Below are 27,535 nucleotides of genomic sequence, written 5' to 3'. Positions count from 1 at the left end.
TTAAGGTTCTCTAGTATATATTTTTTCTTAATTATAACAATTATTATCCTGTATATATCTTACGAAAGTCGACTTATATTACTAAATGTTGGTAACAAAATAGGATCAATCAAAATTTGCTGACGTGGCTATATACAAAGTTGACGGGAACTGCTCATACATAGTTCTCAAGTAGAAGGTACCACATTTTCGTTCACCATGATAACAAATTTTCTCATATTCTAAATTAAGCGACAATGTGGTACCTATTTTTTTATACCACTTCGGTGGCAAATAGGTATACGGCCCGCCTGATGGAAAGCGGTCACCGTAACCTATGGACGCCTGCAACGCAAGAGGTGTCACATGCGCGTTGCCGACCCATTAGAAATTGTACACTCCTTTACCTATTGCTTGAGAACGTCATATGTGGGTAAAAGGACCTTATTGACGATAAAAAAAAAAAAAAAAAAACTTACGACGTGATGAGCGATATTCGTATACAAATACGTCGCCTTGGGACGTAAGTGCCACCGACAATAAGGCATGCGCGGATCCAGGAAGGATCATGTAGGTCATGACCCCCCCCCCCGGGGCCTGGGCCTTTACCACGTGACACCCCCCCCCCCCCCCCTGGGCACGAAGCTAGATCCGCGCTTGCAATAAGGTCCCTTTACCCAGATAACGGCACATATATGATAATGAAATTCTATATTGCCGTGTTGCCTTAATCAGCCTGTAGCCTTATTAACTTAAAAACATTATTACTTATAAATTTCACTGGTAACTTGTTCCATAATCATAGATTAAGTTAATTATTTATACTTGTTATTAACATAGAAGACAGTAAAGTTATCAACGCCATATGACATAGAAAGTATCTTCTAATTTTGTTGCCAAGATTACAAGCATTGACTCTCCGTATTGTGGTATTTTATTGCAGTTTTCTCTATCACTCTTCCGTTTTGGGTCATTTGCAGAATTTGGGACCCACAATTAGCGTAAGCCGTTAACAGGAATTAACTCGCTGTCAGTTTTGTGACGATAATTAAGCATTAAATTTCAAAAAAAAAAAATTTTTGTGTTAATTACATAAACTTTAAGTGATAATCTACATTCAAAACGTGAGAAAAGTACTTTTTTAGACAGATTTTATGCTTAATTGTTGTCACAAAACTGACAGCAAGTTAAGTTTTGTTAACGACTTACGCTAAAGGTTGGGTCCAAAATTATGAAAATGCCCATTGGTGCGACAAAGCCAGTTGCGTCGTTCGCCACGGAGCGACAACTATTGTGACTTTAACAGCAGTGTTTAAAAGTGGATTTTTACATATCTTATCGATAATTGTGTCCACTATACGCCCACATTATTAGTGGAAATATAGCATACATTCTTAAAGGTCAATCAGTCGCTGGATAATCTAAGATAAGGTCCCTATTGGATTTATTTCACCCGTAGCATTCTCTTCTGTTTTAGATTAAACTTTGATCAAAAACTCGAGATGCCATTGTTATTATATTCACGGCTATGAACCCGCCAGTCGGGTTTATTTTAATGTGACAAAAGTTCTAATGTAAACAAATTGTATTAAAATTAAATAGCAAGTCGAGTTTTAGACCAGGGGCCCGTTTCTCGAAAGGTACAAGTTACAATTTACAGGAAGTCTCTTTCCAACTTGTCATAAGACATTGACAACCGCTTGTAAATTGTAACTTGTACCTTCGAGAAATGGGTCCCAGAGTTTAAAAGTGTATTAATTGGGCTGGCTAATAAGATAACACCTTTTTATAAAAACGTTTATTGCAAAAATAAAACACCTTAATGTAAATAAAATACTTCCAAAAATAAGTTATTATCTTATTACTTATTACAAACTTAGCGTAATTGTACCTAATTTTGCTTGGTCAAGTATTGAAAATTAATGCTTATAACATGTAATGAAACTTCTATAATATTGTACTTTTTTTAGACAAAAGACTAATTTTAGTCGTCCAAGGTTAAAATATAAATATTTCACATAAAAAAGCTATTTGAGCAATCTAATAACGGTGTGAAGCTTTGGACATAAAATTAAATTCATAGAAATGTTTAACACATATCGTATAGAGTTCAAATAACAAATTGAACAAAGACAAGAAGAGTCCTTAAAATGTGTCGGACATCAAAAGAACGGTGTGGTCGCCATGTGACCAGTAGCCATGATTGTATTTGACTGATATCATATTGAACATCCATTGGTCAATTCAATGATACACAATCCAAAAGAGTGTGCCGGAGTCACAATCTTTGCAGTTATATTTTCCAAAGAAAATTGAGTCAAAAATTCCCAATGACATTACGTGAAAGATCACGATAATGCCTTATTTTGGGAGTGTTTTTAAAATTTCCTCTTACTGCTGCACTCCAGCTTCAATCTTCGGATCACTCTCCTCAAGTTTTACCATCTTCTCGGACACTTCCCACAACTTCCTCGCCCTCTGAGGATCAGACACAGATTCCGACAACGCGCTCTCAGCACAGTCCGAATAATACTTCCCAGTGACCTTCTCAAGCTGCTCATCCACAGCCAACATCACTGACGTCTGACAACCCTGGAACGGAGTCTTGAAGAAGCATTTGTTAATAGCCCAGAGACCCCAGCTTAGAGGCGCGGGGACAGACCTCCAGATTCCACTGTCGATCATGCCAGGATGGAGACAGTTGGCTGTAACTCCTGTACCTTCTAAACGTCTGGAAAGTTCTTTGGTGAAGAGGATGTTTGCTTCTTTTGAAGCATAGTAAAGATATCCTGGTAAAGTTGAAGTTGGGTTAGGGTTTTCAAGGTTAAACGTAGCTAAACGGTACAAGGAAGAAGCAACGACGATAATCCTTGATGGAGCGCTTTTCTTTAACAAATCAATGAGTAGATGTGTTAGCAAAAAAGGACCATAATGATTCGTGGCCATGGTCAGTTCGATGTCATCTTGAGACTTGTCCCTCTTGAAGGTTTCGGCGTAACCAGCGTTGTGGATGAGAACGTCCAGTTTTTGGACGTTTTTGTTGATGTCTTCGGCGAAAGCGCGGATGGAAGAGAAAGAGCTGAGGTCCAGCTTCTTCACTTCAACTTTGGAGTTCTTTGTGGCATCGATGATTTTCTCTGGAAAAAGAAAAGGAAATATGAGGAACAATTGTATGAGCAGTTATTGCTATTCTTCAACTGTTCTATATGTTACAGACCGAGAAAATAAATATAATCTACAAATTTTTAAAATATGGAACGTAACGCTCCGCTTCACTAATTTCTTGCGTAGAAAAATAGCGTCTTTACAAGAATCTGACAGACATGTATTCGGCCTCTGTGCTTGAAAGAGCGACTGTCTTTTGTCTCCTACTCTCCCATGAGATCGTAGAATTTCCGATGTTAAACAAAAAGCCGGTACAAGATCGGCGATCGACCGCAATTACCTATGCAAGGCCACACAGAACATTAGGAAACTCACTTCCTCCGCTGCTTCGATATTGCCAACTCCTTGGCCGTTTCCCGGCCAATGCCGCTGCTGCAGCCAGTCACGATGATTGTCTTGCCGGCCATCTCGGCCTACAAATTAATAATAATATCTTACCTTTAACCTTCTCCGCTGCTTCAATATTCCGACAAGCCATGATGACAGTGGCCCCTCGTTTGGCCAACTCCTTGGCCGTTTCCCGGCCAATGCCGCTGGTGCAACCAGTCACGATGACCGTCTTGCCGTCCATCCTGGCTTTACCGCGGTAGCGGCCACAGGTCAGTTGTGCGTATAGCCTGAAAATAAAACCATTTATTTCAAATTCTCTGTAAACTGTTTAACAACTTGAATATTTTTTAAACATATGGTTCAAAAGTTAGAGAGAGACACACTTTTTTTTCCTTTAGGAGCGATTATTTCCGAAAATATGAATATTATCAAAAAACGATTTTAGTAAACCCTTATTCATTTTTCAATACCTATCCAACAATATATCATACGTTGGGGTTGGAATAAAAAAAATATCAGTCCCCACTTTACATGTAGGGGGGGTACCCTAATAAAACATTTTTTTTTTCATTTTTTATTTTTGCACATTGTCGGCGTGATTGATATACATATTTGTACCAAATTTCAGCTTTCTAGTGCTAACTGTTACTGAGATTATCCGCGGACGGACGGACAGACAGACATGGCGAAACTATAAGGGTTCCTAGTTGACTACGGAACCCTAAAAAACGGTTAACGATATACTTATCACGATTTCAGGATCAAATAATATATTAATTTGTAGGTATTATTGTAATAGAAACTGCAACTATTGTTGTTACGAGGGCTGATTGAAAAGTTCGCGGCTTAAGTATGAAATCAAAACCAAAGTTTTTTTATAATATTTTTATTTCTCTATGTAGTCCCCGTTAAGGTCTTTGCACTTATTCCATCTGGATTCCAAAGCCATTATACCACTTTTAAAAAAAAAATTCTCCAGGCCTTCAAAATAGGTATCCACTTCAACTTGGACTTCGTCGTTGGTCAAAAATTTCTTACCACCCATGTGTTTTTTTAAGTTTGGAAATAAATGGAAGTCCGATGGTGCCAAATCGGGTGAATAAGGCGGATGCGGCAATAATTCAAACCCGCAGTTATGAATTTCTGCCATTGACTTTAGTGACGTGTGCACGCGTGCATTGTCCTGGTGGAAAAGAACTTTCTTTGTCAGCAATCCAGGTCTTTTTACTTTCAAAATCTCTCGTAATCGACGTAAAAGTTCGCAATAATAGTCCGAGTTTATAGTCGTACCTTTTTGGAGATAGTCAACCATTATTACACCCTTTGCGTCCCAGAACACTGATGCCATAGCTTTATTTGCCGACAAAATGGCCTTTGCCTTTTTGGGTGGCGGAGATCCAGCACGAACCCACTGTTTTGATTGCTGTTTAGTCTCGGGCGTGTAGTGGTGGACCCATGTCTCATCCATAGTAACATATCTGTCCAAAAAGTCTTGAGGGTCAGCTTCATACAGGTCTAGACAGTCGCGTGAAATTGTTAGAAGAGTGATTTTTTGTTCCACTGAAAGGCGCTTTGGAACCCATCTCACCGACACCTTGGAAAAACCTAATTCGTTGACTATAATGTTTTGAGTTTTTTCATAGGAGATGCCTACGATGTCGGCTATTTCTCTCACTTTTAACCGTCGGTCTTGGATTATCATTTTGCATACAGTTACCACATTATTTGGATTGGTCGCAGTAGTTGGCCTCCCGGAGCGAGGGTCATCTGCGATACTGACTCGTCCCCGCTTGAATTCAGCTGCCCACTTTTTTACTATCGTATATGATGTACCTACCGGATTGCCCTAATGTACACTGCATATCTTCATAAATTTGTTTCGGAGTCAATCCTTTTTTATGAAGATATTTAATTACAGCACGTTGCTCCAAATTATCCATTGTGAAAAAACTGCTTACACGTATTTTTAAATGAGAGGAAAAACTTATTTTAAAATATTGAATTTAAATTAAAATTTCGCGGGATGACAACTAAATAATGAGAGTTAATAAATTAATAGTTTAAAAAACACTATAAAACACGCTTTTATAAATGCACGTAAAAGCCAAAAATAAATTATGGATCGTTCAAGTTGTCTCTATTTGTGAGCTGAAGTTTAAAAACTATGTGCTTTTAATTATAATATTTGATTGTAAAAGCGTGGGGCGCTGGAACAGGAAAGACTTTTTGTATAACTTGCTGATAAATCAAATTATGCTATGTTACGGGAAGGAGGTTACACAGATTGACGCGCTAACTGGAGTTGCAGCATGACTAGTAGGTTCTACATTAAACAGTCAAATCATTAAAAGTCAGTGTTCAAAGTAGGTACCAGTTTGTCGAACTCAGACAAAATATGCGCTAGTAGCGAGGAGAGTCGACAGTCACCGACACTTAGAACGCCGCTTTTTTCCGGTAATCAAAGTACAAAAGGGGAAAGTGTCTACAGTGACAGGATGCAGAGTTCTTGTTCGTGGATGAGATATCTTTGGTTCTCTTTGGTAACCCTTAGGCGGCATATGTAAACGTTATGTTCTTATGCAACTTCATTCGCCAGGAAGTTCGGATTAGTATTTGTTTACAAGAAAGTCTTTCCTGTTCCAGCGCCCCACGCTTTTACAATCAAATATTATAATTAAAAGCACATAGTTTTTAAACTTCAGCTCACAAATAGAGACAACTTGAACGATCCATAATTTATTTTTGGCTTTTACGTGCATTTATAAAAGCGTGTTTTATAGTGTTTTTTAAACTATTAATTTATTTTATATTTTTTAGTCATTAATAATGAAATACTTTTAACATTTATACATAAATTTATTTCAAGTAGGCGGATTTTACATGCCATTTGTGGCTTAACGTGTACTTATTGCTAATTGCTACTTAATAATAACTAGCGGCTACTTTCTTATTACGGTATTATCATCAAAATGTTTATACCTAGTAAGTTATCCGTAAAAGATAGACAATATAGACATGTGCCATCGCGGACTTTTTGAAGACATTAGAGAGACATACTTTCGCCATACATTGTTTTGAAGCTCTCAGCTAGTGGGATTTTGTTTGACTCGATTAGAAAATATTGTTACATTTCAACAAATTCAAACAAAATTTAAGTATTTCTTTTTTGCCGAGCCCCCCTTTATTTGCTCTTAAGGGTCACAGGAAAACCATTACCCAACTTATTTTAAATACAACGTTGATCTTTCTTTTATGCGGGGGGCTCCGCCCCCCGAGCCCCCCTTTGTTTGCTCTTAAAGGTCACAAGAAAACGCTAACCCAACTTATTTTAAATACTACGTTAATCTTTCTTTTATGCGGGGGCTTCGCCCCCGAGCCCCCTTTTCGTTACTCTTAAGGGTAACAAGAAAACCCTAACCCAACTTATTTTAAATACAACGTTTATCTTTCTTTTATGGGGGGGCTTCGCCCCCGAGCCCCCCTTTGTTTGCTCTTAAAGGTCACAAGAAAACGCTAACCCAACTTATTTTAAATACAACGTTGATCTTTCTTTTATGCGGGGGGCTTCGCCCCGCGAGCCCCCGTTTGTTTGCTCTTAAAGGTCACAAGAAAACGCTAACCCAACTTATTTTAAATACTACGTTAATCTTTCTTTTATGCGGGGGGCTTCGCCACCCGAGCCCCCCTTTTCGTTACTCTTAAGGGTAACAAGAAAACCCTAACCCAACTTATTTTAAATACAACGTTTATCTTTCTTTTATGCGGGGGGCTTCGCCCCCGAGCCCCCCTTTGTTTGCTCTTAAAGGTCACAAGAAAACGCTAACCCAACTTATTCTAAATACTACGTTGATGTTTCTTTCATGCGGGGGCTTCGCCCCCGAGCCCCCTTTTCGTTACTCTTAAGGGTCACAAGAAAACCCTAAACCAACTTATTTTATATACAACGTTGATCTTTCTTTCATGCGGGGGGCTTCGGCCCCGAGCCCCCCTTTGTTTGCTCTTAAAGGTCACAAGAAAACGCTAACCCAACTTATTTTAAATACAACGTTGATCTTTCTTTCATGCGGGGGCTTCGCCCCCGAGCCCCCTTTGTTTGCTCTTAAAGGTCACAAGAAAACGCTAACCCAACTTATTCTAAATACTACGTTGATCTTTCTGTCATGCGGGGGCTTCGCCCCCGAGCCCCCTTTTCTTTACTCTTAAGGATCACAAGAAAACCTTAACCCAACTTATTTTAAATACAACGTTGATCTTTCTTTTATGCGGGGGCTTCGCCCCCGAGCCCCCTTTGTTTGCTCTGAAAGGTCACAAGAAAACGCTAACCCAACTTATTTTAAATACTACGTTAATCTTTCTTTTATGCGGGGGGCTTCGCCCACCGAGCCCCCCTTTGTTTGCTCTTAAAGGTCACAAGAAAACGCTAACCCAACTTATCTTAAATACTACGTTGATCTTTCTTTCATGGGGGGGGCTTTGCCCCCCGAGTCCCCCTTTGTTTGCTCTTAAAGGTCACAAGAAAACGCTAATCCAACTTATTCTTAATACTACGTTGATCTTTCTTTCATGCGGGGGGCTTCGCCCCCCGACCCCCTCTTTGTTTGCTCTTAAAGGTCGCAAGAAAACGCTAACCCAACTTATTTTAAATACTACGTTGATCTTTCTTTTATGCGGGGGCTTCGCCCCCCGAGCCCCCCTTTGGTTGCTCTTAAAGGTCACAAGAAAACGCTAACCCAACTTATCTTAAATACTACGTTGATCTTTCTTTCATGCGGGGGCTTCGCCCCCGAGTCCCCTTTGTTTGCTCTTAAAGGTCACAAGAAAACGCTAACCCAACTTATTCTAAATACTACGTTGATCTTTCTTTCATGCGGGGCTTCGCCCCCGAGCCCCCTTTTATTTGCTCTTAAGGATCACAAGAAAACCTTAACCCAACTTATTTTAAATACAACGTTTATCTTTCTTTTATGCGGGGGCTTCGCCCCCGAACCCCCCCTTTGTTTGCTCTTAAAGGTCACAAGAAAACGCTAACCCAACTTATTTTTAATACTACGTTAATCTTTCTTTTATGCGGGGGGCTTCGCCCCCCCGAGCCCCCCTTTGTTTGCTCTTAAAGGTCACAAGAAAACGCTAACCCAACTTATCTTAAATACTACGTTGATCTTTCTTTCATGCGGGTGGCTTCGCCCCCCGAGCTCCCCTTTGTTTGCTCTTAAAGGTCACAAGAAAACGCTAACTCAACTTATTCTAAATACTACGTTGATCTTTCTTTCATGCGGGGGGCTTCGCCCCCCGAGCCCCCCTTTTCGTTACTCTTAAGGGTAACAAGAAAACCCTAACCTAACTTATTTTAAATACAACGTTTATCTTTCTTTTATGCGGGGGCTTCGCCCCCCGAGCCCCCCTTTGTTTGCTCTTAACGGTCACAAGAAAACGCTAACCCAACTTATCTTAAATACTACGTTGATCTTTCTTTCATGCGGGGGGCTTCGCCCCCCGAGTCCCCCTTTGTTTGCTCTTAAAGGTCACAAGAAAACGCTAATCCAACTTATTCTTAATACTACGTTGATCTTTCTTTCATGCGGGGGGCTTGGCCCCCCGAGCCCCCTTTTCTTTACTCTTAAGGATCACAAGAAAACCTTAACCCAACTTATTTTAAATACAACGTTTATCTTTCTTTTATGCGGGGGCTTCGCCCCCCGAGCCCCCCTTTGGTTGCTCTTAAAGGTCACAAGAAAACGCTAACCCAACTTATCTTAAATACTACGTTGATCTTTCTTTCATGCGGGGGGCTTCGCCCCCCGAGTCCCCCTTTGTTTGCTCTTAAAGGTCACAAGAAAACGCTAACCCAACTTATTCTAAATACTACGTTGATCTTTCTTTCATGCGGGGGCTTCGCCCCCGAGCCCCCCTTTTCTTTACTCTTAAGGATCACAAGAAAACCTTAACCCAACTTTTTTTAAATACAACGTTTATCTTTCTTTTATGCGGGGGGCTTCGCCCCCCGAGCCCCCCTTTGTTTGCTCTTAAAGGTCACAAGAAAACGCTAACCCAACTTATTCTAAATACTACGTTGATCTTTCTTTCATGCGGGGGGCTTCGTCCCCCTTTTCTTTACTCTTAAGGATCACAAGAAAACCTTAACCCAAATTATTTTAAATACAACGTTGATCTTTCTTTTATGCGGGGGCTTCGCCCCCCGAGCCCCCCTTTGTTTGCTCTAAAAAGGTCACAAGAAAACGCTAACCCAACTTATTTTAAATACTACGTTGATCTTTCTTTCATGCTTCCCCCCTCGAGCCCCCCCCCCCTTTTTTTTTCTGTTCTTATCTTCCGGCACCATCATCAGGCCTTGAAACCTAATCGTAGTCATAGTTCATTACAAGACTTTTCTAAGAAGCCCAAAAACAGCTATGATACGATGTTCCATCATGTAGTTCCAGTTCATATCTTCCGGCTCCATCATCAGACCTTGAAACCTAATCGTAGTCAAAGTTCATTACAAGACTTTTCTAAGAAGCCCAAAAACAGCTATGATACGATGTTTCATCATGTAGTTCCAGTTCATATCTTCCGGCTCCATCATCAGACCTTGAAACCTAATCGTAGTCAAAGTTCATTACAAGACTTTTCTAAGAAGCCCAAAAACTGCTATGATACGATGTTCCATCATGTAGTTCCAGCTCATATCTTCCGGCTCCATCATCAGACCTTGAAACCTAATTGTAGTCAAAGTTCATTACAAGACTTTCCTAAGAAGCCCAAAAACAGCTATGATACGATGTTCCATCATGTAGTTCCAGTTCATATCTTCCGGCTCCATCATCAGACCTTGAAACCTAATCGTAGTCAAAGTTCATTACAAGACTTTTCTAAGAAACCCAAAACCAGCTATGATACGATGTTCCATCATGTAGTTCCAGTTCATATCTTTCGGCTTCATCATCAGACCTTGAAACCTAATTGTAGTCAAAGTTCATTACAAGACTTTTCTAAGAAACCCAAAAACGGCTATGATACGATGTTCCATCATGTAGTTCCAGTTCATATCTTCCGACTCCATCATCAGATCAGCTCAACAGTACCATATTATTGTATTGTCATCGGAACTACATATAGCTGCCAATTTTCATTACGCTACGACTCCTGGAAGATGGTTAAATTAGCTTCCTTAGATTCCATTACATACATAGTTACATACACGACGACCTAATAAAAGCGTGTTAAAAATGGCGGCAGAATAAAAAAAACAAGTTTTTTTTTTAATGGTCAGGCCGCGAACTTTCCAATCAGCCCTCGTATTATTTATGCTGCGAACAAATTTAATAAGTATACGAGTCTTTAGGGTTTCGTACCTCAAAGAGGAAAAACGGAACACTTATAGGATCACTCGTGTGTCTGTCTGTCCGTCTGTCACAGCCATTTTTTTTACCTCCAACGCTAGTAAATGAACCCAAATAATTGCTGGTAAAATATCGATCATCGTGAGTGATGGCGCCACTTTCGACCCCTTGTTGAAATACGTTCAAATTGTAACTTTAAAAACGATTCGTTTAATAATATAAAAAAACGTTAAAAATAAAATAGTCTCCTTTAAACTGAAAATAGATAATTATCATACACGAAAGAAAAAACGACCGACCCCACTGGTGGCCGAGCCGGTCAAACCCGGGTCCTCAGCTTACGCGGCTAACGTCTTTACCACTAAACCACCCGCCCGCTAGTTGAAACACATCTCGGAGGTAAGTTTAAAAACTTATACCCGTTTATGAAGTAATAATAATTACAAGTGTGAGAATGTACTCATTGTATTACGCAGCGCCATCTATCGTCACCAACCTGATGCCGAGCAGAACTGTGAAAATCCCGAGCACGGCGAGGATCACCAGGACTATGAGGAGCGGGAACACCCAGAAAAGGTAGCTGGACCTCCAGGCTTCGGCGACGATCATGTCTGGAACAGGTGAGTTTAATAGTTTAGACTATAGATTAGACTTTATTGGACAAATGAACATTTTATTAATTTTCCCCTCACTAGCTCGGAAACACGTGTTTTGTCCTTTGATGAATGAATGACCAGCGGGTAAAAACGCATTTTATCCACTAGTGGGTAAAGTAATTTGACCTTGAATATAGCCAAATTTTCTGCTTTAAAATTGATAGAAGTGGGTGAATCTAGTGATGAAGATGTTTTACCACCTGTGGAACTACTGGAAGCAGTGATAAACGCGTTTTTTGCGTTGTGCTTTCCTCGCTATAGTGAGGGGAAAAGTTTTGTGTTACACACGGGTGCAAATGTATTTTACTTCTCGTGTGTTGATAAACTCGCCAAGTTCACGATTCTATTTTCGAACAACTATATTGGTTCAACTATAGAATCCTTTCACATGCTCGTTTTTCAATTCCACACTCGGCGTTAAAATACAACTTTGCACCCTTGTATAACAAATAACTATTAACACCCTTTCCCTCAACTTAACGTCCCTTTGCGTGTGCTGCCCCATATCCCATATCACACCTCGGACACTGGCGATCAAATATATGAAAGAGGCGCGTTTCTAGCACACAGTATAAGCTCGTGTAGGTGAACGCGTACTATGCTTGTATGAGTGAAATATGACAGGTCGACTGTTCGCGTTTTTGACAGGCGGTAACTGTGAGGTAACCGAGAGGGGGAGGGCGGCACTTTCACCGAGGAGCGGGAGTGGCCATACTGTACGATAGTACTCTTTATTATACTGTGCCCATATTGTGTCGTTTTTAACTAGTTTATCGCCATGCATTAGAATAGGACAACACGATTCCACCCTAAACTGCTGTTTTCTTGGTACAGTCGACTACAAAGAGATGTAGGTATCCACTTTTTCACCTTATTGCATGCATTGTAATAAGGTGAAAAAATGGATACATCTCTGTAGTCGGCTGTACTCGTACAATATGAACATAACACAACAATATATGAATATAGCATACATAAAGGCATACATAGGTGCAAAAAGGAGATTTTATTTGTTTTCGTGGAAAAGTATACGGCATCTTGTGATTTGGAAGAGGTTCAAGGATTTTTGTTAAATATTTTGTTATAATCTAGTAGCTTGGGTATTAAAGTATAGACAATAATACGTACGCATATTAACAGTAACATTATACACACATCTATCGAATCTACTAATAGATTCATCACAATCGCACATAACTTTAACTGAACACTACAAATAAATAATCTAGGTATTTGCAAAGACGTACTAATGACTAAAGTATAGGATAGAATAACAATTAATTCTTTACAAAATACGTTTCGACAGTTGACATTGTGTTTTGAATAGAATATAAATTAGTACCTAAGTGTCGCAAAGTGACCCCATCACACGATTCAAACGCATTGTCCCATAAAAGTTATAAATTGGTAAATGTACTAGGTTTAAATAACTTAATATGTCGTTAAAGGTCTAATGGCACTAAATTAAAGGTCTAATTAACAATAGGTAATTGTAGAATCGCAATATGTATGGGAAACCGGTAAAATGGGAGCAGTCAATATTCAAAGTATTCAGAAAATGGTGCGACCTATACTCGTATCTGTAAGTATTTAAAGGCTAAAAGCTGACTAGGCGCGTAACTAAAATTGCAGGCGTCCATAGGCTATCATCATAATATATTGACGTTGTACTTATTTTGTTTACCACCATCAACGTGTTACCAAAATATACACTAGTATAAATACCGGTCTTTATGTATAAGAGGGAAGTATGTATAAAGGAGAAGTGTCTTTTCAAAATTATTGTTATTGTTATCTATGTCTTCCTAAAGAAATAACACTCGTTGACTTATAGAAATAAGTCCTTTTGAAAAGACACTCCTAAGGCAATTCAAAAGGTGCGTCAGCTCAGCTTTGTTTACCTACTTTAATAATTGCGACAATTTTATAAAATTCTTACTCAGAAACACCCATATTGAGAACTGCTTGATCCCAAATAAGTACAAAAACGGCCCTGCACAGCCATCGCACATTTTTAACACTTTCACTTATTTAAATAACTATTAAAGACGAATGATATTATTACATAGCGGAACTCGCTTCTTCACTTATAACCTTAAATACTGGTTTTGAACTTTTGATGGTCCAGTCGTATTGATACGGTGTCGTCGTTACGAGTATGACTAAGTTGTTCCGACTGACTATACGTCATTTTGTGTATTGCTACTTAATGTAACTTTGCCGATAGATACTAAATGGTCAATTACCTATACAAAAAACCGGCAAATGTAAGGAAAAGTAAAAATTTGTCATTTAAAATGAAAATAGGCAGGTACCGACATAAAAACATTAAACTATCTGCAATGTGTTAATATAGTACATTTCGATACAAGTGCGTAAAAAAGGAAGTTTATTTATTTATTTAAACTTTATTGCACAAAAGAACAACTTAATGCACAAAAGGCGAACTTAATGCCATGAGGCATTCTCTTAATACATTCGTTTTAAAACGAAGTTCGAAACGAATAAAAAATATAAATTTGTAGAAGCAAAAATAATGTTGAAAAAATTCAATTAAGTAAAAAGTTAAATTTGTACAGAATCTTCTGTTTGCCAGACTCGGACTTGTCCAATTTTTGGCAAAAACACGAAGTTTAAAAATAGGCCAAGTTTATCAAGAAAGTAGTGAAAGTACCTAAGTATAAAATGAGGTTTCCTTAAAAACCTTCCGTTCGTATTAGATAAACAAGAAAAGTACAACATTAAATGACTCACGTTTATCACTAATATGCTAAATAATTTGACTCACACATACACCGTTTGTAATATTCTATTAATGAACTTTTAAACCACAAATTAAATTCACGTTTGAATGAACCGCAGCTCCTCACGCAACTAAAAAGAAAAGATCATTTGCTTACAACTAGAGTTCGTAACCCATGTTTTCCCTCGCATACTAAGCACTAACATTATATATTTACATTCCGACGGACAAATATGGAACTAAACGTAGTTTTAAACAAAAGGTAACTTAAGCTATTGACATTATGCCGCAATACCAAGTCGCGACTGATGTTAGATATATTACCATCCCTTTCTATCGCACTGGGTCTCCATTAGTATGAAAAAGATAGCAATATGACTTGAGTCGCCAGTTTTAATATAGCGGCGAGTATAGTGTTAAATAGCACACTATACTAATGCTCATAGAAATCGTCTTTACTGGCAACCAATAGTCCGCCATTTTGCTTGACAACAAGCGTATGGCAAAATAATGTGGGGTCATACCAAGACAGTGGCGCCACTTTCAAGTGAATTTATAAAGTTGTCTAACGTAATGTGAGGAACCATTAGCCAACAATTTTCTTTGACATCGCATTTCTTGCGGCAAATATTAAGTAACTGTACATTAGCATAATGATTATTATGATGACTAATGATAGATATGTGACTTTCTATGCCTACAGGGTCCTAGGTAAGGTCCTTATCATTATAGTCCGAAATTCTAACAGAAATTTTGATGAAGTGGTCCTTAAAGCAAAAGGCATAAGGACCTTTTGGTGTGGAATGTTATGTATTATTTTGATACTTAAACTTATTTTGCTGTGTGTGTCTTATATAATTTTATTTCTACCACACCAACTGGTAAAGGCTTACTTTGCTATTCGAAAACAGATAGCAAAATTGCATTATATCCAGAGTGCAAAGTAATTTCATACAAATTTTTTACTTTATGTGTTGAGCTTGCTGGTAGAATTTACTTATAAATGATGATTTTGAATCATAAATATTGGATAGATTGATGGATTTGATTTAGTTTGATGTTTTTTAGTCAGTATTTTGTTCGTGTTGGTGTGGTGAAAAATGTTGTGTTTCACTCGGTGGCAAAGTTTGTTTAACCTTCGTGTCTTGAAACCCTCGCAACGCTCAAGATTCCACTTTTTGAACCACTCGCTACGCTCGCGGTTCAATATTGGAATCTTTCGCTTGTTCGGGTATCAATACTGGCACGTGCGGTTAAACAACAACTTTGCCCCCTTGTAAAATAATAGTTATTTGTTATACAAGAGTGCAAAGTTGTATTTTAACGCCGAGTGTGGAATTGAAAAACGAGCAAGCGAAAGGATTCTATAGTTGAACCACGAGCGAAGCGAGTGGTTCGAGAATAGAATCCTGAGCTTGCGAGTTTTTCAACACACGAGAAGTAAAATATATTTGCACTCGTGTGTAACACAAAACTTTTACGCTCACTATAGCGAGGAAAGTACAACGCAAAAAAACGCGTTTATCACTGCTTCCAGTAGTTCCACAGGTGGTAAAACATATTCTTCACTAGATTACCCAGGATTAGGTTACCCAGTTTTATCAATTTTAAAGCAGAAAATTTGCCTCTATTCAAGGTCAAATTACTTTATCCACTAGTAAATGCGTTTTTACCCACTGGTATTAAAGGACAAAACACGTGTTTCCGAGCTAGTGAGGGGAAAAATAGTTATTTGTTATACAAGGGGGTAAAGTTGTATTTTAACGCCGAGTGTGGAATTGAAAAACGAGCAAGTGAAAGGATTCTATAGTTGAACCACGAGCGAAGCGAGTGGTTCGAGAATAGAATCCTGAACTTGCGAGTTTTTTAACACACGAGAAGTAAAATACATTTGCACCCGAGTGTAACACAAAACTTTTCCCCTCACTATAGCGAGGAAACTACAACGCAAAAAATGCGTTTATCACTGCTTCCAGTAGTTCCACAGGTGGTAAATCATCTTTATTACTAGATTCACCTACTTTTATCAATTTTAAAGCAGTTAATTTGACTTTATTCAAGGTCAAATTACTTTACCCACTAGTGGATAAAATGCCAAAACAAGGACAAAACACGTGTTTCCGAGCTAGTGAGGGGAAAATAACTATTGTATCTTAATCTCCTGAGTCATAATTTAAAATAAAGGAAAACTATCCAAATTTAAGCTATGTAGGTTGGTCCTCTAACAATAAGTTAAGGAAAACGATGTTAATGCGCGCCCCGGCGCTCAAATATATCTGATGGCGACTGTACACTGTCGAGCACTGGTAATTAATTGTACTTTATATTAGGTATTTTTGGACTTACATTGAATATAAAACCATCTCCAGGTGTCCTCCAAAACGACTTCAATCATAGAGTTATGTTTGACTATGGCCCAATCAAACGAAGTGACCATCACTTTTGCTAATATGGTAACCATGGCAACTAACTTTAATTTTAGCAAGAGAAGAAATAATAAATCAAATGAAATCGTGTCAAAAGGCGATATTCTACAACATTATTACATTACAGCTAAGGATAATAGTTGAGTTCTAAAAAGTCACAAAATAATAAAATTGTAAACTGCGATCAAGTCCACTAGTGGCAAAGTCGGGAATCGAATCAAATCCGGGTCTTCAACTTATAGTAGTATGACTAGTATGTAAGTATTTTTTTTACTGTAGACTGATCAGCGATTGACCCTAGTCACACCTGATGGAAAGTGAAGAGTGCTGAAGACAGAGTCTAAGATGGAACTCGCCGAATCAGTAATAGCCTATTCACATTTGTTTTCTTCTATTTACATCAAAATAATGTTCACTTGGATAGACCACAATTTAATAAAATCCAATATTTCCGAAAAAATATCACGCCTACTCCCTATAATTCTCTTTACACAAATATGTGCACGGCAGAGCAGAGCCAAGTCGCGCAAAATTCGTAAAACATGATGCGTAATATTACCCAGTTTCTTGTTCTAGAAATTAACTGGACCTTACCAATTATTAATTTTGGTAATTAAACTATGTGTAATTGGGCTTCTAATGAATATGTTTAATATTCAAAAAGTAACGGAATGGAACTGTATCAACGGTTTGATAATTTTACTTTCCAATTTTAAACGTTACTTAGATTTGTCTCGTTTTCAATTGTGTTAGGTATGTACTTTTATAGGTAGGTTATAAATATAAATAAGGCTTAGGTTTCTTAAATTACCTAATTCAATAGGGATGACGACTACATTAAAAATGGCATTCTGTTTAGTCCGTCAGTTAGATCGTCCAAAAATATTGAACACATTTATCTTTCGCTTTTTCTAATTAATGAATAAATACAAAGATACAGAGCATCAAAGTTCCGGAGTGGGGGCTTGTGACGTCACTTCTAAGTAAAAATTGTACCTAGGCGTGACGTCACGCGAAACTTCAACCACAGAATATATAATAGTACAAGTACAGAAGGCCCACTGCTTTGATGTTTCCGAAATGCCGCCTTTTTAAATACCTACAACATTCTTACAAAGAAACGAGCCGCACGTGCGCGGCGTCCGGTGATAGGGTTACCAATGGATCCAACGAATTAATACTCACATTAAATGTTATATTATTATATTCAAGTCTTGAGTACTTTCTAGGTATATACGCTGTATTTATATATTTTTGTTCAAGGTTCCAACATCACAAGCCTTATTGAACTTTTCCGTGGGACTTAATCAGTAGTAGATCTGTATAAGAATGTCTTTTGGTATTTATTTTATTCAATATGTCTATTTAACTAAGTATTATTAGCCATTCCACCCGCGGACATCGCTTAAAAAACCTCGCGACGTAAAGTAACAATAGAAAGTGCGAACGTGCATTCCGTGAGAATGTGCGCCACCCCTGAGTAGGCCGCGAACTCGCGGCCGCCAGGATATACTTGTAGCGCGGCGATAGGATCGCGGAGTGAGCCGCCCCTGCTTCAACGCGCTGTACCGTCGCCATTTTTCGTTTACGACAAAAAAGACAAAATACGTGTCTAAAATTCTTTGATAATCTAACTGACGGACTAATTCGTTTTTTTTAGTCGTCTCGCCTATTCTTGTGTTTTGTGAGTACCTACAATCAATTGATACCTATATTTTTTTATTGTTTTATAACACACAATGGTGTCTGAGCAAATATGTCAGTGAATAAAGCAATATTTTTATGTTCACAGATTTGGACTGATGTTTGTTTGCTTTCCGATTGGCTCTACTGTAAAATATAGTAAACACAAAAGATTATTTATGTGCCAGTTGTGCCTTTGATGCCATATAATAAAATTATAGTTTTAAACCGTAGTTTTAAACCCCGACGCAAAACGACGGGGTGTTATAAGTTTGACGTGTTTGTCTGTTTGTGTGTTTGTCTGTCTGTGACATCGTAGCTCCCGAACGGATGAACCGATTTAGATTAAGTTTTTTTTGTCTGAAAGCTGAGTTAGTCGGGAGTGTTCTTAGCCATGTTTCATAAAAATCGGTCTACTAGGTATGTCGCGGTCGGGGTTTTTTTCAAAAAATTTATTTTGTGGTTACTATATGAATAGCCAAAGAGAAGATTTACTAAATATATACCTACGCTAAAATTTGAGTTTTTAGACCAAATTAAGGAGAATATCAATGTAGTGACTTATAAACAGAATAAATATTATAGGACATTATAGGACATTCTTACACAGATTGACTGAGCCCCACGGTAAGCTCAAGAAGGCTTGTGTTGTGGGTACTCAGACAACGATATATATAATATACAAATACTTATATACATAGAAAACATCCATGACTCAGGAACAAATATCTGTGCTCGTCACACAAATAAATGCCCTTACCGGGATTCGAACCCGGGACCGCGGCGCAGCAGGCAGGGTCACTACCGACTGCGCCGGACCGGTCATCACGTCGAATGGTGATTACTCCACTGAAAAGAGCCAAGCAATGAAACGATATAATACGTACTAATTACGATACAAGTGCAGAAAAGAGGAAGTTTGAAACGAGTGGTGATAAAATAAAACACGACACGACACGGGCGTTTTAGATCGAGTGGCCCTCTGAAGTTTCGGCCTGACAAGAAATAGACCACTTTGCGCACTAGTGCGGGTAAAAAGTACCATTCTGTACTGTAAAATATACATAGGGGCATTTTCAATATTTGGGTCCCACCAATTAGCAAAAGTTGTTAAGTAGCAGTTTTGTGACCACAATTAAGCACAAAATCTGTCTAAAAATAATCTTTTTTCACATATGTAATTAACACAAAAACAATATTTTTTTGAAATTTCTTGCTTAATTATAATAATTATCGTCACAAAACCGACAGTGAGTAAATTTTTGTTAACACCTTACGCTAATTGGGCGGTCGCAAATTATGAAAATGCCCATACCTAGTTATATGAGTGTAGGTAAATTGTAAAATATACTACCCACTGTTACTTAGTAGCTAAATAAGTATAGGGTGCATTGGGGTAATTTCGAAAGTCACATAAAAATTACCATTATTTCTATCCACCATTATATCATATCAATATTCCCCTTTCGAAATTACCCGAGCATTTCTGTGCTTCTAAATTACCCCAATGCACCCTAATAGGCATAATAGCCACATAGCCAAATTAACGACCAGCAATCACACTTAACTTTATGCAGGTGCGGATTCAATAGAAACGTGACAATGCATTTACGATTCTTTTATAGTTATAAGGCCAAGAGGTCTTAACACAAAAGTGGGATGGGGCTCACGAAATCGCCTTCTCATACAAACATGGCCCCGTTTCCCTCTGGATATAACATTTTTGATTATTTGAATGGTTTAAAGTCGCCGTCAACAGAATTTGCGAACAATTTAAATAAACCGTAATTCAAAATGCCTTTAATTTCCATTCTGACTAATCAAATACTGGCTTAAAATGTGTTATTCATTCAGTTCATACCACACCATGATCCTAGACCATTAAAACAAAAAAAAAGTTGGAATATGGATATTTCAACCATTCAGTTTGTTTACATTGTTCGCAATTTCTATTGACGGCGACTTTATGTCCCTACGTTAGATGTTATAGTCCCTACATTAACGAATCTTTGATTATTATTAAAATTGGGGCTCTTAACGTTGTTTTGTAACTTTTATATTGTCGAACGTACTTACCTACCTACAGAACGTAATAAAAACAATTTCCATAATGTCAATATCTGTGTGCGTAGCCGAATAAAACGCTCACGAAACGCTCACGATAAAGAGATATGTATCTTTCGTAGCTATCTATCTCTATCGCTCTTGCGTATTGGCGCGAGTGCGCGACAGAGCCAGACCGCATTTCTGCGGCGTTTGGCGTCGCAGAAATGCTATTCGGCTACGGAGCCTGGGGAAAATGAGGTTTACGTTTGTATGGGTAAGCGGTCTGCCCCTTTCCTATTAACACACATGACACGCATCTCTTAAGATGTCAAAGGGAAAGTTCGCGAAAGTACGTACTTGAACTTACTGTTAGTTTATTGCGAAACATACCCATTGATGGATAAGATGAGCTGTTTCATATTAAATTTTAGGTTTATATCGAGTTTACATCAATTTTGCCTATATGTTTATTATGAAAAAAAAAAACATGGGACATAAATAAATTATTTAATTAAGAAACCCAGTAAATACTAAATCTAAAATAAATAAAACGAATTACCTATTCAGACAATCATTTTGGGTTAGTGTGTAAAAATATTGCGGGGAAAAAATGTAACCGATGTTATAATTTAAACGAACATAAATTGTGCCTAAAATAAGAGGATTATAATAAAGAAAATCTTGGAATTTTTCTTTGTCAGGCAGCTAATAAATGTATCCGAAGACACTGTGGAACTATGCCGTAGTGACGTTATAAATCAGATTGTAAGAAATCTCTTGCTACTTGTCATTTTAACATGGTTGTATTGGTTGTAGGCCTAGGGTTCCAATTGGTTGACTATGACGTAGGTATGTCTATAACTAAAACTGCCATCTAGAGATGATCTTTCAAGATTTTTTTTTTTAATTTGAAAATCGGTCCATGATTCTCGGAGATATCGAGTAACATACATACAAAAAAAACATTCAGTCTAATTGAGAACCTCCTCCTTTTTTTGAAGTCGGTTAAAAAATAGATTTTTCTGTTCTACAACCGAGACGAAACCCAAAAGAATATCTAAAAAACCAAAAAAGCAACAAATGGTATGCGTAAGCACAAAAAACTTTTACACTGCAAGAACTAGAGTAACGGTACCTGCTTTAAGCAAAATTGTAAAAGTACGGCCAAGTCATTAGAAATTGCGGGTAATTTGACGGACACGGTGCAGCTTTCTCGCCACCGCGGGCAAAATAATCAAAATATGGCGTTTATTCTAATTGACATGGAGAGTGAGAGAGATTTGAAGAATGTCTTTAGGTATTAAAAGGGTCTTATCTCTCTATGAAACCCGTATAACATAAGCCCTTTTGAAAATGAGGAGTATTGTTTGATGGGGAAGTCGATTAGTGTCATTTGCATTATGTAAGTTAGTTGCATAAGTATGTAAACGTTCTAGATTTTTTTGTGGGTGTGAGCTGTCATACATATTATATACAGGTTGACATAACGATACCAATTTGAATATTTGCTAGTCCATGAGACTTACTTGTTGATTTTTTTAACCCCCGACGGAAAAACGATAAATTTGACGTGTCTTTCTGTCTATCTGTTTATCTGTATGTTGTGTGTCTGTCTGTGTCATTGTAGCTCCCGAACGGATGAAGCGATTTAAATTTAGTTTTTTTGTTTAAAAGGTAAGAAAGAGTTAGTCGGGAGTATTCTTAGCCATGTTTCATGAAAATCGGTCCACTTTCTCGGGGGTTTTTTCAAAATTTTAATTTTGTGGTTAGGTTATTTATATGATTGGATGCCTACAGAGGTTATCACTTTGAGTCCCCGTTTTATATCACGTCGGTAAAAAGAAGTATATGGCCACCCAATAGTAACCGGTAACCGCAGCCTGTAGCCTGTGGACGCCTTCAACGCGAGATGTGACGGTTAGAAATGTTAGAATACACTTTCCCCTTTCTATTATTTTGCATTTTTTGAATTGCAATTGTAATTGTCTTCATCTTTTATGCAGCATGAGAAAGGGTAGCTACTTCTATAGACAATAAGAGTACCAAACCATCAGGGCGTCTAGCCAAGATGCCAATCGCGAAAAAAAGTATTTGTCGGACATATGAAATTATGATGAGGATTATCCTATGACTGGCATATTGGCTGTGTCGAAGGATTGGCAACTTGGCTAACCATCTAATTCTATGCAATAGGCTACTTTCCTCCTAGTCAAATAAGCTTCTTCTTAAGAACTGACTTGCTAATATGTGGAATTAATATGAAATCGAATTCAGCGACGTCACGGTCAACTGATTTACTTTATATATTTCTATTATCTGGATTTAAGTATAAAATATAAATTGGTGTTAAAAATAACTTCTGTCCATGTTTTTCTTATAATTATCTGATGCTTTATTTCGTGCATGGTATAAAATATTTTATTTTAAGTACAGTCAAGTTTCTATACATATATTAAGTATGTGAGATCACGCTAAGCACACGCAGATATAATTAAGTGTGAATTGTACTATCATTACATAGTTACAACCATTGACCATAACTGTATATTATCTCATTCTGATTTCTTTAGTAATTGCTATATTTAAACCTCTTTTTCTTATAAATGTAACTGAAGTTCCTTTCACCGGAAAAGTGAGAATTGGAGTTATATTGACCGGGATATAGACCGTGATTACCTTTTAGTTTTTTTTTTGTTGAGCTCCCGATATTCCCGATAAAAAATGGTCATAACGGTCTATATTCCGGTCAATATAAGTCTAATGAAAATAACCGTGAATCATTCAAAAGTCAAAACTCTTAAGTGATAATTGGGTCGTACAGTTAAGGGTATAATCTTTCTGAGCTTATTTTGGCTCAAGTAAATTTATGAAAGCATTTCAAAACTAACCCAGTGAGTTTTGCGATACAGCGAGGAAATGTCGCCAGCATCCTTGGTACAGTTGGTACAATGCCTCAAGGGCCTTTTTAGGGTTCCGTAGTCAACTAGGAACCCTTATAGTTTCGCCATGTCTGTCTGTCCGTCCGTCCGTCCGTCCGTCCGTCCGTCCGTCCGTCCGCGGATAATCTCAGTAACCGTAAGCACTAGAAAGCTGAAATTTGGTACCAATATATATATCAATCACGCCAACAAAGTGCAAAAATAAAAAATGAAAAAAAATGTTTTGTTAGGGTACCCCCCCTACATGTAAAGTGGGGGCTGATATTTTTTTTCATTCCAACCCCAACGTGTGATATATTGTTGGATAGGTATTTAAAAATTAATAAGGGTTTACTAAGATCGTTTTTTGATAATATTGATATTTTCGGAAATAATCGCTCCTAAAGGAAAAAAAAGTGCGTCCCCCCCCTCTAACTGTTGAACCATATGTTTAAAAAATATGAAAAAAATCACAAAAGTAGAACTTTATAAAGACTTTCTAGGAAAATTGTTTCAAACTTGATAGGTTCAGTAGTTTTTGAGAAAAATACGAAAAACTACGGAACCCAACACTGAGCGTGGCCCGACACGCTCTTGGCCGGTTTTTTATATATAAGCTAACTAAGCTTTTAATCTTCGTCTCAGTTTCTTATATATTTAAGTTCAAATATTTTCATCAGGTTCAAAATTTGCCTATGAAAGGGGTTATTTATTTTATTAAAATTTCATAAAGGTATTTTCTTACTATCAAATATGTCCATGACCCCGAATATTGGAGGATATTTTAAGAGCCTATTCAGATCCAGCAAAATCTTATAAGGAAACTGCACGCCAAATGCAGTTGGGTTACAGTCCGTCTGTACCGGCCCTATTGGTCATCTGTGTGACAGAAAGTAGTACATAAATTTTAAAACTATAAAACCCTAAAAAGTTACTACATACAAAATCAAATAATTGAATCACATAGGTAAATCAAAGATATCACTCACCGACTGATTTATTTTCTCTCGTCAGAAACACTTATTTAATATAATGTCAATTTGATATAAATAAAGTCACGTATTCACTCGTCTACGGATCTACTCAAACTGATTGGTACCCCGGTCATACCCGCGATGCCTTCAAAAGCTTTCTTTCATTTTCTTACGACACAGACAAAAAACCTCCTTGTGCCTTTGTAAAAAAGATTACTGCATCTGCATGCTTTATGTTTGTCCCTGAAGACTTTCTTTGATTTACTGTTATTGTATTCAAAAGTGAACTGTAGTATAAAGACTTTAAAATGTATTAAAATTGTATTTTAATATTGTTTTCGGTAAGTTTTTAACGGTTAGATAATTTAGAGTTTAGAGATTGCTGAATTTAAATGACTACTGCTATATTTTGGCAAAAAACTTTTGAAGTGAACGTACAGTCATGGTTTTCAATATAGATGCGAACAAGGTCTCAAAACTATGAATGCTCGTCTTTATTACTCATATGTTAAGGTTGTGGATATATATTTTTGGCACTTCATCCGAATCTATATTTAATAGGTAGGTACCTTGACTGTACTATGAATGTGAAAATGTAGTAAATGTTGATGAGGTAGCGGTGTCTGTATTTTTTATATGTTTGGGCTTTGCTTTATGGTTGACTGTCTTTTTAAGTGCCTACGCCTCTTCTATTGTTAGTAAAATACGACTATGATTAATGTACCTATGCATTTTTTTAAATATACTCTTATTTTTCATTAGTCATGACTTCATAAGTGTTTGTTATATGTGTAGTTAAGGTGACATCAGGACAGCTTACATTTTTATACATTTTTTAAACTATTGGTAAAGTAGCTATGTAAAAAACGTGTTAATAGGTATGTAACATATTTTTATTATGTCACAAAGCAACATCTGTTAAGAAAATCAGCTGTAGAGTTTTTTTCTTCAAGACTATGTAGTGGTCAGGGTGGTAGCTCACAGGAATATCAAATATGTTTACTTTTAAATATGTTTACACTATAACTAACATTAAAATTTAGTTTCTCAATAGGTAAGTAAATAATTTGCATTATATGAAAACATACTATAGAAAGTGCAAATGGATTTGTAAGCGTCTCTAGGCTACGGTAATTGCTTACAGGCATGCGAACAGTACGCTTGTTTGCCACAATCTGGTATACAAAAAATGTAACAACTAAGTTACCATAACAACGTACAAAGTAATATACATACACTTCGCCGTCGAATAATCTATAATCTATGCTTTAGCAGATTTCCCCTCATTTAAGAGAAACTACAAGCACTAGGCTAGGCAACATTGTTACTGAGATGATATCGAAGCATGCCATGACCACAACGTTGCTTATTAAAAAATATACTTACTGGACATTGTCTATGACGTGACCTACTAAGACTAATTTCACAGACTTGGCGGTCGCACTACCTATTACAATTTTTTAAAAGGTTTTAATGTCCACAACTACATTCACAATTTGATGTATGTGATGACATTATCTCTAAACTACATAGCAATGCACAGAATTTTGGCACGGCATTTGATGAATTCAACCCGAATGTGTCAAACATCAAATGAAGCGATTGTCAACTGTTGAGAACATTGAGTAATACATTCCTAATCATAATGAAAATGTTCTCGGTGGCAATATACATGAACATTTTCTCATAAATATTTCCTGTAATTTACGCAAAATTTGAGAATTTTCAACTTTATCTACATTGTTAGTTCTTACTACTGTTTGTGTGAGGTGGCCTTAATTCATCACGATTCTGTTTGTTACCTATCTCTTAGGTATTAGTTGTAACGGCAATTACAAACCTCCTTAAGGGCCACTTGCATCAAAAGAAATGGTAGGTTAACCCTCGGGTTAACCTACCATTTTGTATGGAATTTGACAGATGACAGCCCACTAACCCTGAGTTAAGTGGTTGGTGCAAGTGGGCCTTAGTCATAAACGTTCTCTAAAGTTATCAAGGCGATAAAGTTCGTTTGTCCCTTTCCGACGTATTAGTATGATAGAAAGAGACAAACTTTAGTGAACGTTTTTGAATAAGGGGGTAAGTATCTTTGTTAATCCCTGAGGGCAAAAGCTGACAACAGATAACTGTGCTCTTGAGCCACAAAGCTAATGTCAATAATCGATGTCCAAACAAACAATCTTGGACTTGAGAAAATAACTGTCTTCAAGTTTGTATGGAAATCGGTTAAGAGGGAAGCGGATGATCGCTTCTTCATTCTTCATTTAAAATTTTGTTTCAGTCGAGTTTTCAATTCCTATTTTCTTCATTTATTTCTATACCAGCTTTTGCCCGCGGCTTCGCTCGCGTTAAATTCGAAAATTGCGGAATGTTCCAAACAAAATTTCACCCCCCAATTTAAGTGGGAGTTAGAAAGTGACAAAAAGTAGCCTACGTCATTCTCCATGCCTTCACCTATCTCCACTTAAAAAATCACGTCAATTCGTCGCTCCGTTTTGCCTTGAAAGACGGACAAATAAACAGACGCACACATTTTTCCATTTATAATATTAAAATATATGTATACCCATACTTATACACATCTTGTGTATAAGTATGGGTTTTACAGTTAATGCCTACATACGGAGCTACTTTAATTAGCCTTTTGTCTAAGTTTGTGTCATAAATCTGCACGAGCTAAATTCCTACTATTCGCACGTGTATAGTATTTACCAGACATCGGATTCCGTGGGGCGAAACTTCTTGACAGCTAGGGACTTCCTATATCGATAAACTCATTTATCGATACTAGTTCTATATACTAGTGACCGCCCCCAACATTGTGTGTGTTTTTGTAACTATTGTTCTGAAGACAAGTATGAAATTCATACATAGCGTCTAAAATAAATAGCGTCGAAATAAATTGTGACGTACTTTTAAAAACGTTTTTAAAAAGAAGAAGAAAATTGAGTTCTTATTTTATTATACAGGATGCCCGGTAATTAATGGACAACCTTTTATCCACCAAGAGGGCACCTTATACTGGTCCAGAAAATCGACTTAAGGTTTAGTAAAAGTCGCCTGGTTTTCGAGATTTTCACACTTTTTAAAATTTCAATGGATATTAATGGACAACCTTTTAACAACCAAGAGGGCACCTTATACTGGTCCAGAAAATCGACATTAAGGTTTAGTAAAAGTCGCCTTTAAAATTTTAATACTACCTAAAATTTTAAAAAGTATGAAAATCTCGAAAACCAGGCGACTTTTACTAAACCTTAAAGTCGATTTTCTGG

The 27,535-nt window shown here is 37.3% G+C and overlaps 1 protein-coding gene across 5 annotated transcripts; it reads right to left on the bottom strand.

Moving 5' to 3' along the window:
* Positions 1-1,768: 1,768 nt before the first annotated feature.
* On the bottom strand, positions 1,769-24,393 carry LOC125238360 (retinol dehydrogenase 14). 5 transcript variants are annotated; one of them, XM_048145662.1, is made up of 4 exons: positions 24,276-24,393; positions 11,311-11,425; positions 3,583-3,761; positions 1,769-3,116 (listed from the first exon to the last, which is right to left on the bottom strand). In XM_048145662.1, exons 2-4 carry the CDS (start codon positions 11,421-11,423, stop codon positions 2,371-2,373), a joined length of 1,038 nt encoding a protein of 345 aa, XP_048001619.1. In that variant the 5' UTR covers positions 11,424-11,425; positions 24,276-24,393; the 3' UTR covers positions 1,769-2,370. The 5 variants fall into 5 exon arrangements, with proteins under 5 accessions (XP_048001619.1, XP_048001620.1, XP_048001618.1 ...); XM_048145663.1 differs by lacking the exon at positions 24,276-24,393 and adding an exon at positions 14,225-14,356; XM_048145661.1 differs by lacking the exon at positions 24,276-24,393 and adding an exon at positions 14,259-14,277.
* Between the last annotated feature and the right edge of the window lie 3,142 nt (positions 24,394-27,535).

Source organism: Leguminivora glycinivorella, chromosome 23 (assembly GCF_023078275.1).
Source record: "Leguminivora glycinivorella isolate SPB_JAAS2020 chromosome 23, LegGlyc_1.1, whole genome shotgun sequence".
Lineage (NCBI taxonomy): Eukaryota > Metazoa > Arthropoda > Insecta > Lepidoptera > Tortricidae > Leguminivora > Leguminivora glycinivorella.
Note: the sequence above shows the minus strand (reverse complement) of the source record. Positions and strands in the feature narration are given on the sequence as shown.